The following is a 15,393-nucleotide window of genomic DNA, read 5'->3' as shown; positions in this document are numbered from 1 at the left end:
GACTTTCAATGGGCAGTTAACACTGTTGGCGATAGTACATGTAATATTCTACAAGGTACTAGAAAACTACTTTTTCGATAAATTAACCTAAAGAACGTGTATCTGATGATCTAATACCTATTTTATTTTATAAATGATTTTTAATATGGAAGCATGCTATGGGTCACATCACATCAAATAACATTTTAATAATAAAAATCGGTGTCCTACGTCGTCGTCAGTTAAAGAAACTGTCCATAATCAGAATGTTATTTTCGTAAAACAGTATTTTGAAATGAATGATATGGTTCTCCTACATATCTCCTAATTTCTGATTCGATCACGCAGGGAAACTCCGAGCATAGCACGCTCCATCGCTCTTTGGGTGACCTTGAGCCTTCTTATGAGGCCCGTAGTAAGCGACCACGTCTCAGATCCGTATACCATCACTTGCAACACACACTGGTCAAATACTTTTGACTTGAGACTGCGGTATTTCGGACGTGAGAATATCGCGAAGCTTCCCGAACGCTGCCTTTCGGCTGAAACGAACGATATACTATGTCGCCCTGTCATGCCTTCATCCTGTGACGTATACCGTTTTCTTCCAGGTATGCGAGCGCCACGGCCGAAGACTCCTCTGCCAGTTGGTGGGCGACAGTCTGCTGGAACCGTTCTGGCCGACCGGGTCTGGTTGCGCGCGCGGGTTCCTATCGGCGTTGGACGCCGCGTGGGCGGTGCGTGCTTGGGGACAGAACCCGCCGCCGCATCCCTTGGAGGTCATCGCCGAGCGGGAGTCCATATACCGGCTGCTGGGTGAGTTGGATATACTAAAGCCTGGTCCGTGAGCACGTAGAATCCCGTCCAATGACCCCAAGCTACCCATCCCTATCGCTCGCGCGTGATTATGTTGCTGTCGCGACTGTGCGACGGGCGCCCGCAGTGAATGTGCGAGCGCGACAGCAACATAATTACGGGATGGATAGCTTGGGGTCATTGACATAGGGATGGGTAGCTTGGGGTCATTGGACGGGATTCTACGTGCTCACGGACCAGGCTTTATAATGATCTTAAGCCATGTGCCCGCGGCGTGCGCTCAAACCTCGCCACGCTGTTCATACTATTTTACCGCCGACCGCACGCGCGATTTTTAGCGGAGGCCCTAAGGGTTATATTTCACCGGGACACCATGGCGGCGCAACCAGTCGCCGCTACCAACAAAATGTATACAGCTTTGCGCAACCAAACGGACACCAGGTGAGTAACTTTCTATAGAGCTGTATACATTTTGTTGGTAGCGACGACTGGTTGCGCCGCCATGGTGTCCCGGTGAAATATAGCATAGCCCGAAAAACGCATTATGCCCACGTCGCGGTGGCAGCAACAAATGCTAAACTATTTCTCAATATTGCGTAAATAACTTGTAATTAAAATAGTGATTCCATTGTCCCCAGCCCAAACAACCCCAGAGAACTTGCACCGCGACTTTGGCGCATACACGCTTGACCCGGGCACGCGCTATCCGAACCTGAACCGCGCGGCCGTGACGCCGCACCGCGTCACCGGCTTCTACGACTCCGACGACCCGCTGCCGCTGGACGCCGCGCCCACCGCGCGCAAGCGGCGACGAGGTCAGTGACCCCCCGCCGGCTGGCAACAGCTGACGATGACATACACTGCCACTACGGCACACACATACACTCGCTACCCGAACCTGAACCGCGCGCCGTGACGCCGCACCGCGTCACCGGCTTCTACGACTCCGACGACCCGCTGCCGCTGGACGCCGCGCCCACCGCGCGCAAGCGGCGACGAGGTCAGTGACCCCATCCCCGCCGGCGGGCAACAGCTGACGATCACACACTGCCACTGCAGCACACACATACACTTGTTATCCGAACCTGAACCGCGCGCCGTGACGCCGCACCGCGTCACCGGCTTCTACGACTCCGACGACCCGCTGCCGCTGGACGCCGCGCCCACCGCGCGCAAGCGGCGACGAGGTCAGTGACCCCATACCCGCCGGCGGGCAACAGCTGACGATCACACACTGCCACTGCAGCACACACATACACTTGTTATCCGAACCTGAACCGCGCGCCGTGACGCTGCACCGCGTCACCGGCTTCTACGACTCCGACGACCCGCTGCCGCTGGACGCCGCGCCCACCGCGCGCAAGCGGCGACGAGGTCAGTGACCCCATCCCCGCCGGCGGGCAACAGCTGACGATCACTAACACAGCCACTACGGCACATACATACACTTGTTATCCGAACCTGAACCGCGCGGCCGTGATGCCTCGGCTAGCTTGGTATAAATACGTGACAAACATTCGCGGATGCGATTACTAAACCACACAGTTTAAAGTAATAACCCTTTGAAGAAAACAGCAAACGAAATGATCCACTGAAAGAGCTTATCATATCAAGTTTAACCACGTCTGCTGGGAGGCGAGACAGCGAGGCCAGTGACCCGCAAACAAAATACCTAGTCGGTAAAACAGACGATCGTCTGTGATGGTCACGTGACTATCAGACGACGACAGTGCGCGCGCATTTCAAAAAGCGATGACCTGTATATATCATTGACCTACTGACACTGTTATATTTAGCGTATTGACATTGTGGGGGCAACTGCACTGACAATTTAATCAGTGACGCTTTATTATTGATACATTTTCGATGATTCGAGCTACTATTTTCGGCAGAAACAGCTGATGGTCGGTTAGTTTTAGCGAATCAAGACGAGGGTCAGACCGCAGACAGACACGACCGCGCATGCGCGGATTATCTAAAAGCGAAAGTGAAGTTATTGACCATTGGCAATATTGAAGTTATTGTTTTGACGCCATGACGGGTGCACCGTCGCGACGTCTGTCTTGTATGTTCATGAAGTGGTTGATTTTACACCACCATCTACCTTTTTGCATGATTCGTATAAGGCTCGTAGCGGTTCGCTCACTTTCAATTGGTATTCACTGTGAGTTCAGTGACCCCTTGACGTGGAGTGTGAAGCAATTCCACGATTCTTGGGAGGAGCTACTCGACGTTACGGTCACCGTCAGGGAAAAACGGTGACCGTATTAATCGGCGTAGACCAACGTCAACAAACGCAATACTCAACCCTGCGCGCGCACTGTTAAAAGAGTTGACCCAGATACGTCGATGACCTACTGACACTGGTATTGACGGATTTCGCGGCGACTATCAGTGACGATGAGGTTGGTGACCTTGCTTCAAATGCAACATTATAGACTAGCAGCCGGTACCTTTGGCAGATACGGCTCACTACGACGTGTCGTGACGTGCTGCTATACACGTTGAATGAGACGACGAAGTCGCCCGATGCCCGTTGCGCGCGCACGTAAGATGAAAGTGAGTGAGCAGCGGCCGCCATATTAATTTGTTTTGACGTTACAACGCGCCAACACAAAGCTAGGGTCATTGATCTATAGGTGAAGCTCCGATGCATTAGTTACTGCGGTATCTGAAGTTCGGTCTCGCTCGAGAACTGGTGTATTAGTGCCTAAAGTCAAGTACAGGTCGTGGTCTCTGCTTTCGGTCGCTTGTCTCGTTGCCGTCTTAATAATGTTTCAATGAGGGCTATCGTTTTAGCGCTCTCCAGACTGGAGACTCCAGTAGGCACAACTGTAGAGTAAGGTTACTGGCACTTGCTAGTAGCGAAGACACTGGTGCCAACTGGTAAGCGCTAAAGCAGTAAGAGGACTATCGCATTTGCACTCACCTGGATGGCGCTTCTGTAGATTATGTCACATGTTAATCGCCAGTGGTGCTAATTGTTAGTATTAAAACGATGCCCCTCATTCATCATCATCATTTCAGCCACAGGACGTCCACTGCTGAACATAGGCCTCCCCCAATGATTCCCACAATGGCCGGTTGATGGCGGCCTGCATCCAGCGCCTTCTCGCTACCTTTAAGAGTTCGTCGGTGCACCTTGCGAGTTGGACGTCTTACACTGCGCTTTTCGGTACGTGGCCTCCACTCCAGAACCTTGCTGCCCCATCGGCCGCCAGTTCTGCGTACTATATGCCCTGCCCATTGCCACTTCAGCTTACTAATCCGTTGGGCAATGTCAGCAACTTTAGTTCGTTTGCGGATCTCCTCATTCATCATCATCATCATCAACAGCCCTTTACAGTCCACTGCTGGACTATAAGCCTCCTACACTATAGTGGAGGGTTTTGCCATAAACTCCACGCTTGTGAGGCGGGTTGGAGATCGCAGTTTAAAAGATTGATGTTTTTCAGAGAGCGCTGCTCCCCGTTCCCTGTTGATGTGTAGTCCCTAAGTCGTCCACAAAATGGGCCTAATTCCGGACGACAGCTGTCGAGCATGTGGAGAACATGCGGAGTCCATGAAACACCTACTGTGCGAATGCGACGCGCTAGCTAGAACTAGAATGGGTCTCCTGGGGTTGGCTTATCCGATACCAGAATATTATAAGTCCTTCTCACCCAAGCACTTAATTCACTATATGGATAGGATCTTTGCGGATGAGGGGGGATAAAGGTATAGGGAGGCACAAAAGATCCCAATTTGTCGACGTGCACTGCGCCCATGCGCGGCCCTAAATAAGATAAGATAAGTCGCCTCTTACGACTTAACTTATGGTCCTATGTCCCCTAGATGGGGCAGAGGGCGTCCACAACAGTCCTCCATCGCGTTCGGTCTTGAGCTATGTGTTTGATCTCGCTCCAAGTCTTGCCGATCTTCTTCGCCTCGTATGCCACAGTGCACCGCCAAGTTTGCTTGGGGCGACCACGCTTGCGTTTTCCTTGGGGGTTCCAATCCAGAGCCTGCTTGGGGATGTGATCGGGATCCCTTCGGAGAGTGTGGCCAATCCAGTTCCACTTGCGGCGCTTGATCTGCTGGTCGATCGGAATTTCGTGGCAGCGTTCCAATAGCTCGACGTTGGAGATTTTCTCAGGCCAGTATATGCCGAGAATTCGGCGAAGGCAGCGGTTGACGAAGACCTGCAGCTGGTGCGAGATGACTTTGGTGACCTTCCACGTTTCACACCCATAGAGCAGCACGGATTAAACGTTGGACAAAATGGCAATGCCAGATTTTGTATGGAAAGTGGCGTCTTTTTTTTTTCGCGCGGCCATCGACCAAACTTTGTTTTTTGATTACAAAATAGTGTAATAAACCAAACTTACTATAGCATGTATACCTCTAAACTCAGTCTGAACTGAGTTACGAGCATTAGAAGTTTGATGATTTTCATACTAGATTTGCTTTTTGTGCGCAAGTTTTGTAAGAAATTGCAACAAAATATTGCGCTACTTTTTTATTGCGCTGATTCTGCTCCATACTGATGTCTGGAGCCTTTAATGGATGGTATTGTTTCTTTACACATACAATCTCACTATTTTGTTGCAATTTGTTAGAAAACTTTGCGCGCAAAAAGCAAATCTAGTATGAAAATCATCAAACTTCTAATGCTCGTAACTCAGTTCAGACTGAGTTTAGAGGTATACATGTCATAGTAAGTTTGGTTTATTACACTATTTTGTAATCAAAAAACAAAGTTTGGTCGATGGCCGCGCGAAAAAAAAAAGACGCCAATTTCCAGCATTGCGTTTTGCATGCCAGTTGTGGTGATTTGTGCGAACTATTTTTATATGGACATATGCTGTACCGCATATCAAGCAAATAAATGAAATTTGATTTGAAATGGCGACGTGTCCCGTGTGGTTTCCAGAGGCAGACATCAGCGACGAGGTGCTGGTGTCATGGGTGGGCTGGTCAGAGCCTGGCGTGCGCGCCGCCGCCGGGCCCGCCGCGCTGTCGTCGCTGCTGCGCCGCTACCGGCCCGACGTGCTGCCCGCCGCCGCCAGCCCGCGCGCCGTGTACCACGTGCTGCAGCACGAGTTCGGTGAGACATTCATTAACCATTTATTATAAGGGTAGGACCTCTAAAATAAATCAAAATTATCTTTATTTGTTTAGTACGTCTTTTTTTCAAGCAAGAGCTGTAAATCAGTGTTCTGCTCATTTTAGAGCAGTGTCTACACTGAGCTCTCTACTCAGTGTAGACACTGCTCTAAAATGAGCAGGATTTTCTTTTCAACCGACTTCAAAAAAGGAGGAGGTTCTCAATTCGACCCGTATGTTTTTTTTTTTCTGTTTGTTACGCGATAACTCCGCCAATTATGAACCGATTTGAACAAATCTTTTTTCTGCGTATAGGTAATACCTCAAGGGTGGTCCCATTTAAATTTAATAATAGAAAAAACAACCCCCAAGGGTGGAAAATTGGGGATGAACTTTTTTATACGCAACATTTTCAATTTTTAGTTTTTTTTTGTGTTCACGCATTTGAAGTCGGTTTAATTTTTAAAAAAAGTTAATTATTTACTCTTTGTAATGTACTATATCTTTCCTGCTACTCCTGTGTTTATTATCTTACTTTTTGCTTCTTGTGTGTCAATGTGTTTTGCAAATAAACCATATATCTATCTATCTAGTTAGACTAATTCAAATGCTCTCAAGGAGCCTATACAGGTCTCATTCTTTTTTTGCCCTACCACCGCTTGACCACGACTTGAACGGCGCAACGCCGTTTTGTCGCAAGTTTGACCGCATCATCATCATCATCATCATCATCATCATCATCATCATCATCATTTCAGCCATCCACTGCTGAACATAGGCCTCCCCTAATGCTTTCCACGTTGATCGATTGGTAGCGGCCTGCATCCAGCGCTTCCCTGCTACTTTTACGAAGTCGTCGGTCCACCTTGTAGGTGGACGTCCCACGCTGCGTTTTCCGGTACGCGGCCTCCATTCCAGAACCTTGCTGCCCCATCGGCCGTCAGTTATGCGTACTATATGCCCTGCCCATTGCCACTTCAGCTTGCTAATGCCTTAGTTTGACCGCAACTTACTTAAATTACTAAGGGAGTTTTAAACCGCGCGTAAGATTCAAGATCAAAACGACCCCTTTACTTAGCCTAAATAATTGTGTATTCGCAGGCATCGCGCCGTTCGCAGCGGGCGGCAGCACGCGTGACGTGCCCGATGCGAAATTACGCGCGTATCTCGCGCGTGTGTACGCTGCCTTCAAGGGCGAGGTCCCACACGTGCACCACGCCACCGACGCGTACGACCAGGTACGTTTGTACTATAGTCTGGTCTGCGAGCACGTAGAATTTTGTCCAATGACCCCAAGCTACCCATCCTTATCGCTCGCGCGTAATTATATTGCTGTCGCGACTGTGCGACGGGCGCCCGCAGTGAGTGTGCGAGCGCGACAGCAACATAATTACACGCGAGCGAGAGAGCGAGAGCTTGGGGTCATTGGACAAAATTCTACGTGCTCACAGACCGGGCTTTACGTCTGTACGCAACGGAACAGGCGGACACGCACTCACACTGATGTGATAGTCGAAGAACACAACACATTACAGTTCAAATATCAAATACACTATCTGCTTTGCTCTTGCGTGTGTACGCGGCCCTCAAAGGCGAGGTGCACCCCACCACGCCACCGACGCGTACGACCAGGTGCGTTTGTACTGCGTCTGTACGCAACGGAACAGGCGGACACGCACTCACACTGATGTTATATTTGAAGAATAGCTTGGGGTCATTGGACGAAATTCTATGTGCTCGGCGACCGGACTTTACCTCCGAAACTCTGTGCATTGATAAGATACTCACACCCTATACACATTTCCCTGCACAGGTTAAGTAACACAGGTTTTTATGATAAGTGTTCGAATGGATGATTTTAGTGCTACTACCAAAAACGGAATCAAGTATAAATGCCTTTTCATATACACTTAGGCGGGATTTAGAATCGCGCTGACCGCTCGCTGATCGTCGGCGCTGATAGATCAATATGTATGTATACCCTGACCAGGAACATAAAAACCCTCGCCATGTTGCGGAAAACTAATGGTACTAATTTCTTTTAATGGCAACAGTAACTGAAAACTTCATTGACATGTCACCTTGCATGTCAGTCTATTGCTGTCAAAGTGTAAACAAACTTTATTTTAAATGTGCGCAATTGATTTTGTGAATTAAAATGCTAAAATCTTTTTATAGTCTTGAAAGAAAAGTGGTTCACAATGTGTTAAAATATTTGTCGAAGAGAAATACTAAGGGTTCGGACAATATTTTCATTGAATAACACTGGTCAACAAAAAATCAAAATGAAAATGGTGCCGAGATTCTGTTGATAGTTTATTATTAGGTGTGTATTAGTAATAATAAAAATATTTTTCTTTTTTTTTTCCTACGTGTAGTTTTGGATCTACCCTCAGTTTTAAAATTTAGCTTTAATCGGTACTTTGGTTGCACAGTTTGTAGTGTTCTCGGTACATTTTTATAAATGCATTTATTTTAATATCATGTCTACATTGCCAAGAAGTTGTCTCAATAATCAAAATGTATTTCTGTTACATTGGTGGTGTGTACACAATTAAAAAGTTCAAAAATTCAGGCAAGATTTTATTAAAAGTGCTTATTTTTCTTACTTTAAGTCGGAAATTGTGGTTGTATTCAAGCCGTGGATACCCAAAATTATTTTTATAATCTTCTGTGAACACTTAAGGCAATGTTACAATGGTCAAAGAAGCCATAACATGAAGTTCAGAGTGGAGAAAGTGAGGAAAGAACAAAAAAAAATCCTAGTTTGAGCATAATTTTTTTTTAACTTAATTTATTAAGTAATTTTTAATGGTCCATAAATAACAATATTAATAAAAGATACTGATTTCTTAAGTTCGATGGACTATTTGGAACGATTTGCATAGATTTTGTTAATTGAAATTACAATTTTTTTTTCGGAAAACACTAGTCCAGTAACTACTCTGAAATTGTGAGAAATGCCTTAAAAACTCAGGATGTCATAATTTTTATCAATGAGCACTACCTCCACAGTCATTTTGACCAATTCCCAGAGAATCTTGGGTCACTATGGCATGCTATAGCTAAGAATAGGGAGAGCGATGCTATCAAGACCTAAAAACCATTGGAAGAGAGGTACCGAGGCAGATGGGATCGGTATATGATGGCTGATTACTGCTGGAGGATGTAACGTGATAGTTCCATTACACCTCATTCACAAAAGTCGTGGAAAATAAAGTTTTTAAGCATTTCAAAATATTATAAACGCTGATTTTGGTGAAATTTTGTATTTTTCTATACACGTCAAAATCTAGAAAACCACACGTAGGAAATCAACAAATTTGCTACTAAAGCAACCAGCATAAGGTCCTCAATCAAAAAATATATACAGTTCCTTGGCACCAAAACCACTGTTGACCAGTGTAATGTTTCCGACAAAGGTTGTCAAATTGACTGACATGTTTATCGTATAGTACAGTCCACTATGAAAATTAGCTGTGGTTTGTTTCAAATACCTATTTTAAAGTTTTTGTCACTTTCTAAGTGTTGAATTTTATGGAATTGGGAAAGAAGTACCGAGTTTGAAGCGTTCATGAGCAGACATTGCAGTTGAACATTCAAGTTCTGAATTTGATTATTGATGAATAATAAAATAAATCCTACTAACTCGATTGATGGTTTCATTTAATTTATTTAAACCAGGTTACCTATAATAATATTTTTTCGTTAATTTGTGAAAATATCAAATTAGCCCCTAATCCTGAATCCTGATACATAAAGTTAGCCTATTAATTTAACACAGGTACGACTGTACTCAGTGTTGCACTATCAAATGCAATTGACGCGCCTCTATGCCAGGGTTTTTATGTTCCTGGTCAGGCTATAATTGAAGGAAACGTTCTTGAGTGACGCTGACCGCTTGGCGCTGACGCTTCATACATTTTAGCTGTCAGTGCACGTTGCACTGACAGATACTAAAACCAACCTTATAATTTACCATTATCTTCTATCAAAACATCGAACGTACTCGTAATAATATATTCTTACGCTTCGCCAGTGCTAAGATAAAGCTACTATATTGCTAATGGTTTAAAATCAACCAAAATTCTACTGATTTACAACAAATATTTATACTTTAACTATCATTATCGTACGTCTTTATGATGTTTGCTGATCGTTTGCCTATGTTCGTATAATATAATAATAGATATTTGTTCACATTCTGTTGTGATAATAATATCACAAACACGGGCTACAAAAATAAAATAAGTTGCAGCAGAAAAAAAATTAACGTCGTCAGTGGTAATAGTATCAACTGTGTCACTGCAGCCAGCGTCTTCTTCCCAAAATATTTATCAGGTATCAAACTATTTATAATAATAAGAAATGATAATCTATTAACCTCTTCCAGTCGAATATGGTATTCACGTACAAAAATAGTTGTATTCTGTTAAAAAATATAGTAAAATCACGAGGTGTTGATTCGTGTTCAAATTGATATACAGCACATTCAGTTTCACGCTCGAAATAACGTCATTTTTGGAGAACTTACCAACATTTAACTAATATAAGTCTAGAATTTCCATCAATTAAATTAGATCAAATTCAAAAAATATTTGAATTTGATCTAAAATCTTAGAAATTTAAGTGAATGGCCTGAAGGTCATCCAAGTGTGTGTCTATGAAATAGGGGAGCCTTGTACTCCCTGCAGCGACAACAGGCGGCATGAATATAAACTAATGGCTTTCTAAAATCAATACCTCAAACTCGTACATAAGAACTGGAGGCTAGTTTTATCTTTGCTCTCGTATTTGTCTCGAACGTTGACAATCTAGTATGCAACATTAGCAGTTTAATAAACCAGGCTACGAGGCTACCTTAAAGTTACTAAAACCGTAAGTTTATTAATTTTTAACCGCGGGACATAACAACCTCCTGGGCTCCTTTATTATTGAAAATCCACGCTTGAAAAGATACTCGGCTATAAGAGACATTTCAAAGCACGTAGGATAAAGTAGGTTAATAAATTAGCTTAATATTTAACCTTAAAATCACTACAACCGTAAGTCAAGTTTACTTGTCAAATACTGGACGTGACAACCCAGTGGGTGCTATTACTAAAAAATCGAGTCTCTTAACGCCTGGGCCCCGTTAATATTGAAAAGCCACGCGAAAAGTAACTGGTCTCTTAAAGGCATTTTAAGCGTCAAGGACGAAGTTCCTTAATTAGCTTAAATTTTCTACAGTAGGAGTGAAATCAATGTATGAAGGTTGAACACATTCTAGAACTCTCTCAACAAATCTGTTACACGATATACACAAAGACGAACGTCGGATTCATAGTTCGTGCAAATTATTGCAACACTGTGCTATGGAAAAGATATTTGATACCTTACTCTTTGCAAAACTTACAGATATGGAACTAAATGATAATGTTGCGATACTTATTACTACATCTTAACTTAAATAGCAACACATTGGTAGTCTGCACAAACACATTAACTTATCACACAAATCTCCTCGTTTCAAGATAAATACTCAATATATTTTTTGTTTATTTCTAGATCAAACAAAGTATACAGAAAGAGAAACACGTACGAAATTCGACGGAACACTCAGTTTCAGTGTACTCAAGTAAGTAATTACAATTTTACAACCAATGTTATCGTTTTTATTTGCCTTATTTTTCATCATGTACAGTCTCAAAATTAAATGAATTTGTTCGTTTCGTTTACTTTATGTGCGCATAAAATTGTAAATACTTCGCAGACTCACACATATCATTATTTTGTCATATTGTTGCAAATACCCGCTTAATTCAGTAAAAACAAAACAAGGGTGTGAAATATGATCATTCATGCACACGCAAAGATCAAACGAGTGGCACAGTATTTACCATAATCTCGATTTCATATAAGCGATGTCGTGTCCTACGCAAGTGTATAATTCATTTGACTCTTCATAAATGATCTCGCTGTGCTTTGTTTACATCATGGATTTTAAACTGATTTGATCTCTGTGTCAGGCTTCCTCCATAATTGAACAATTTTGTCATTATTCAATTCATGCACAACATTTATTTATGGAGTTCAAAACATTTAAAACGTCTCTTCGCTTCGATCGGCAGACGCTGCGGACGCTGACAAGTCTCACTCCAGCTACCGCAAGAAGCGGCGCTCCGTTCGCACGCCCCAAGTAAGTACCGACCCCGCGGAGTACCTACGGCGCCAGATCGGCCGCCTCGACCTCGACGACATCTCGCAGCTGGCGCGCCTGTTGGGCGGCCGCGACCGCTCGCCCGCGCCGCAGACCGATGACCTCCAGCGGCAGATCCTCGCCCTCCTCGACCCCGACGAAACCCCCGACCCCGCCCTCCTCCGCGAATCCCTCGCCCAACTCCTCGACGGAAACGCCAAAACAACACTCAACACCGACAACACCCTCAAAAACTTCTTCGAACCGACCCAACGAAAACCCGCTCGCCCACCCCGCAAACTCAAAGGCCTCGACGCCTCCACTATAAAAGTACCAGACTTTTCAGATCTCTTCCAAGACACGCCCGCAGATACCGAACCCAAGCCGCAAAGGAAACTCAAAGGACTAGACCCCTCCACGATGAAAATACCAGACTTCTCCGATATCTTCCAAGATGAATCCGCGGACACTGATGCGACAGTCGTCGATGTAGAACCACTGATAAGTTCCTCCAAATCCACCCCTATAGAAAGCAGAAAGAAAAAAGAACTAACGAGATCGAACAGATCGCTGTCAATCGAAATCGGCAAGAAAGAGTTCGCCAGGTCGTTGTCGATGGACGTTCCCAAGAAAAAGGAGATGATACGCACGTCATCTACCGACATCCCGTTGCCGCAGAAAGGAAGGAGACTGTCCGAAGTCATCGACAGCCAAAAGAGACGTCACTCCCAGAGCCCCGAGGTCCTGAAACCGCACCCGCGATCCAACTCAATAGGGTCATCAGAAATAGCCAACACTCGACGCATAGCTGAGCTATTTGAAAACCACAAACGTAGGCATACCCCCAGTCCCGAATCTAGGTCTGTGCGTTCCGGATCCGTGACCAACCCTGAAATGATACTGCGAATGCAGCGCATGGCTGAAATAATCGAGGGCAAACGGCGGAACACGCCGAGTCCGGAGCGCACCAAGCGTTCGGAGTCGATCGGGAATCCGGAGATGGCGATGCGGAGGCAGCGCATGGTGGATCTGATCGAAGGCAGCAGGCCTCGGCCTTTAGAATTGGAGCCAGCTCAGCGCCGAGGATCGGGGGAGATGTCTTTCCACATGCAGCGCGCGTCCGACCTGATGCAGAAGAAGGTTGAAGGGAAGCGTTCGAAGGGTGGAGGGAGACGGAAGGCGGCAAGGGAGATAATGCGGCAGCGCTTCGAGAAGAGTCTTCAGATGCTGGCGACGGAGCCACGGATGGAGTTTGCGCCGTCCGTGGACCTGGAGAACGACTGCGGCTTGCAGCAGTACCGCGCCAGCGCGCCACACTTCGGCGAGCGCGTCAAGAAGCTGGAGAAACAACTGCAGCACTATGTGAGGGGATGTGTGTTGCATGCGATGTGTTCACGCTCGAGTTGAGGTACTTACTCGAGGTTTTAGAGTGGCTCCTTGCTGTAAAACTTTGTATGGCAGATTATTTATGTCTATGAACGAAAGGATAGACAACATTGAACGTCATCTGAAATACAAATGTTTTAGTAAGGCTATGTTAGCTATCTTCCTTCAATATAATAATATCAGCGTGTTCATTTTGTCTGAAAAGTCCAGTACGTGGATGACATAACAATAACGAATTTTTCAGTGTTTGCATGGATTTATAGTGAGACATTAACAACCACGTGATGTTTGTAGTTTCTTCACCGTTTTTACTAACAGATAAGAATCTAGGTGTACATTCTGCTGTGATTACTAGTGATACATATTTATTTTTCCTTTTTTCACTACTTGATTTAACTTATGTGCTTATTAAATGTGATACATTAATATACTACATTAACTTAGCGATAGCTGAAAGGGATGCTCGAAGAGAGGAAATGTGATTTCTCCGTGCCCATTTAAAAAATTGGTCATGGTCTCCAAATGTGGTCCCTTCGATTCTCGTACTTCTGTCTCTGTCCCTTCCCTATATTTTTGAAAATATGGAGTTTCAGTCTTATGAGTAGAATACGACATAAGCCTACTAAACCGATCCTACATTTGAAACCGGTTTGAAATGGTCGCGTCATGTGTGGTGTCTCAACGGAATCTATGGCAGAAACTTAGATGCAACTCAAAAGTAACTAGAAGTTATAAAATTATCACTTCACGGGATTTATTGCAACAATATCTATTTTTACTATATATAACTAGAAGTTGCAGTTTCGTTGCAATGGACAATTTGACACCATTCTCCAATAATTCGAAATCACAACTTTTCTAAGAAGACACTTCATTCTTGTCCTAAAAACTTAATTAATTTTAAATTACCTGTAAATTACGATTTTCGGTCGCAATGTAATTGAAAAAAGTAGTTTATTTGAGTTTAAAAAGTACGTCAATTGATTGGTGGTGTCAACATGTCTATTGCGTTTCACCGTGTGTTCTGGGCCTTACTCTTCGACATCCCCAATACCATAACAAAATTCTAACCCACCGTCTCCACAGGAGGAGGGCCGAATAGTAGGCGGGGGCGGACGCACCAGCGGAGGCGGGGCCCGCGTGGCCCGCTTGGCCGCCGAGCTGTCAGGCACCACCGGCCCCTCGGCCCCCAAGGCCACCAAGCCGAAGGACCTGATGCGCTCCGTGGGCAAGATAGAAAGGGACGACTGGAACGTTAAGGAGATCGAACGCAAGATCATGGAGAACCGGCTGGGCCGGCCTGGGCCCAAGGCGGCGGAGAAGGTGCCCAAGTGGGACCGAGAACAGGTTAGAATTCAATTAAAGCCCGGTCCGTGAGCACGTAGAATTTTGTCCAATGACCCCAAGCTCCCATCCTTATCGCTCGCTCCTATCGCTGTCGCGCTCGCACACTCACTGCGGGCGCTCGTCGCTAGGTCGCGACAGCAATATAATTACGCGCGAGCGATAAGGATGGGGTAGCTTGGGGTCATTGGACAAAATTCTAAGTGCTCACAGACCAGACTATAGCTGCATCAACTTTTCTAAAAGAACACATGTTATGCCCGTTTTCACCATCTACCCCTAATTTTTAAGTGACCCCTATGAAAACAAAATGCCTGTTATGTTACTATGGAGGTCACATAAAAATTAGGGATTGATGGTGAAAACGGGCAATCATTTCAATCGTAAAAACTAAATTTCAAACCAACTGTTGACAAACTTGTCCTTTACTGGTTTGAATTCTATTAGCAGCCAAGTTGTAAATCCTTGTTACATATGAGTTATAGTGGAGGAAATACGAGTTATTGTGTATTCCCAGCACGGGTTTGACGCAGACCGTCCCATTCGCAAAATAGTCACACTCAGATAAAGGTTAAAGCCAAGGTTGAAAATGTTAAACCACTTTC

The 15,393-nt window shown here is 45.0% G+C and overlaps 1 protein-coding gene across 1 annotated transcript in view; it reads left to right on the top strand.

Annotated features, from left to right (window-relative positions):
- Nucleotides 1–15,393, top strand: part of LOC135086461 (F-actin-monooxygenase Mical-like) — a 98,170-nt gene that overhangs the window by 50,762 nt on the left and 32,015 nt on the right. Inside the window, exons 9-18 of the mRNA XM_063981186.1 lie at nucleotides 591–795; nucleotides 1,434–1,595; nucleotides 1,640–1,799; nucleotides 1,855–1,986; nucleotides 2,042–2,169; nucleotides 5,708–5,881; nucleotides 6,982–7,118; nucleotides 11,428–11,497; nucleotides 11,991–12,058; nucleotides 14,531–14,791. Of these exons, the coding sequence (XP_063837256.1) occupies nucleotides 591–795; nucleotides 1,434–1,595; nucleotides 1,640–1,799; nucleotides 1,855–1,986; nucleotides 2,042–2,169; nucleotides 5,708–5,881; nucleotides 6,982–7,118; nucleotides 11,428–11,497; nucleotides 11,991–12,058; nucleotides 14,531–14,791 (1,497 nt within the window). The remainder of the gene's footprint in view (nucleotides 1–590; nucleotides 796–1,433; nucleotides 1,596–1,639; nucleotides 1,800–1,854; nucleotides 1,987–2,041; nucleotides 2,170–5,707; nucleotides 5,882–6,981; nucleotides 7,119–11,427; nucleotides 11,498–11,990; nucleotides 12,059–14,530; nucleotides 14,792–15,393) is intronic.

This window comes from Ostrinia nubilalis, chromosome Z (assembly GCF_963855985.1).
Source record: "Ostrinia nubilalis chromosome Z, ilOstNubi1.1, whole genome shotgun sequence".
NCBI classification, from domain to species: domain Eukaryota; kingdom Metazoa; phylum Arthropoda; class Insecta; order Lepidoptera; family Crambidae; genus Ostrinia; species Ostrinia nubilalis.
This window is presented reverse-complemented; position numbering and strand designations above follow the sequence as displayed.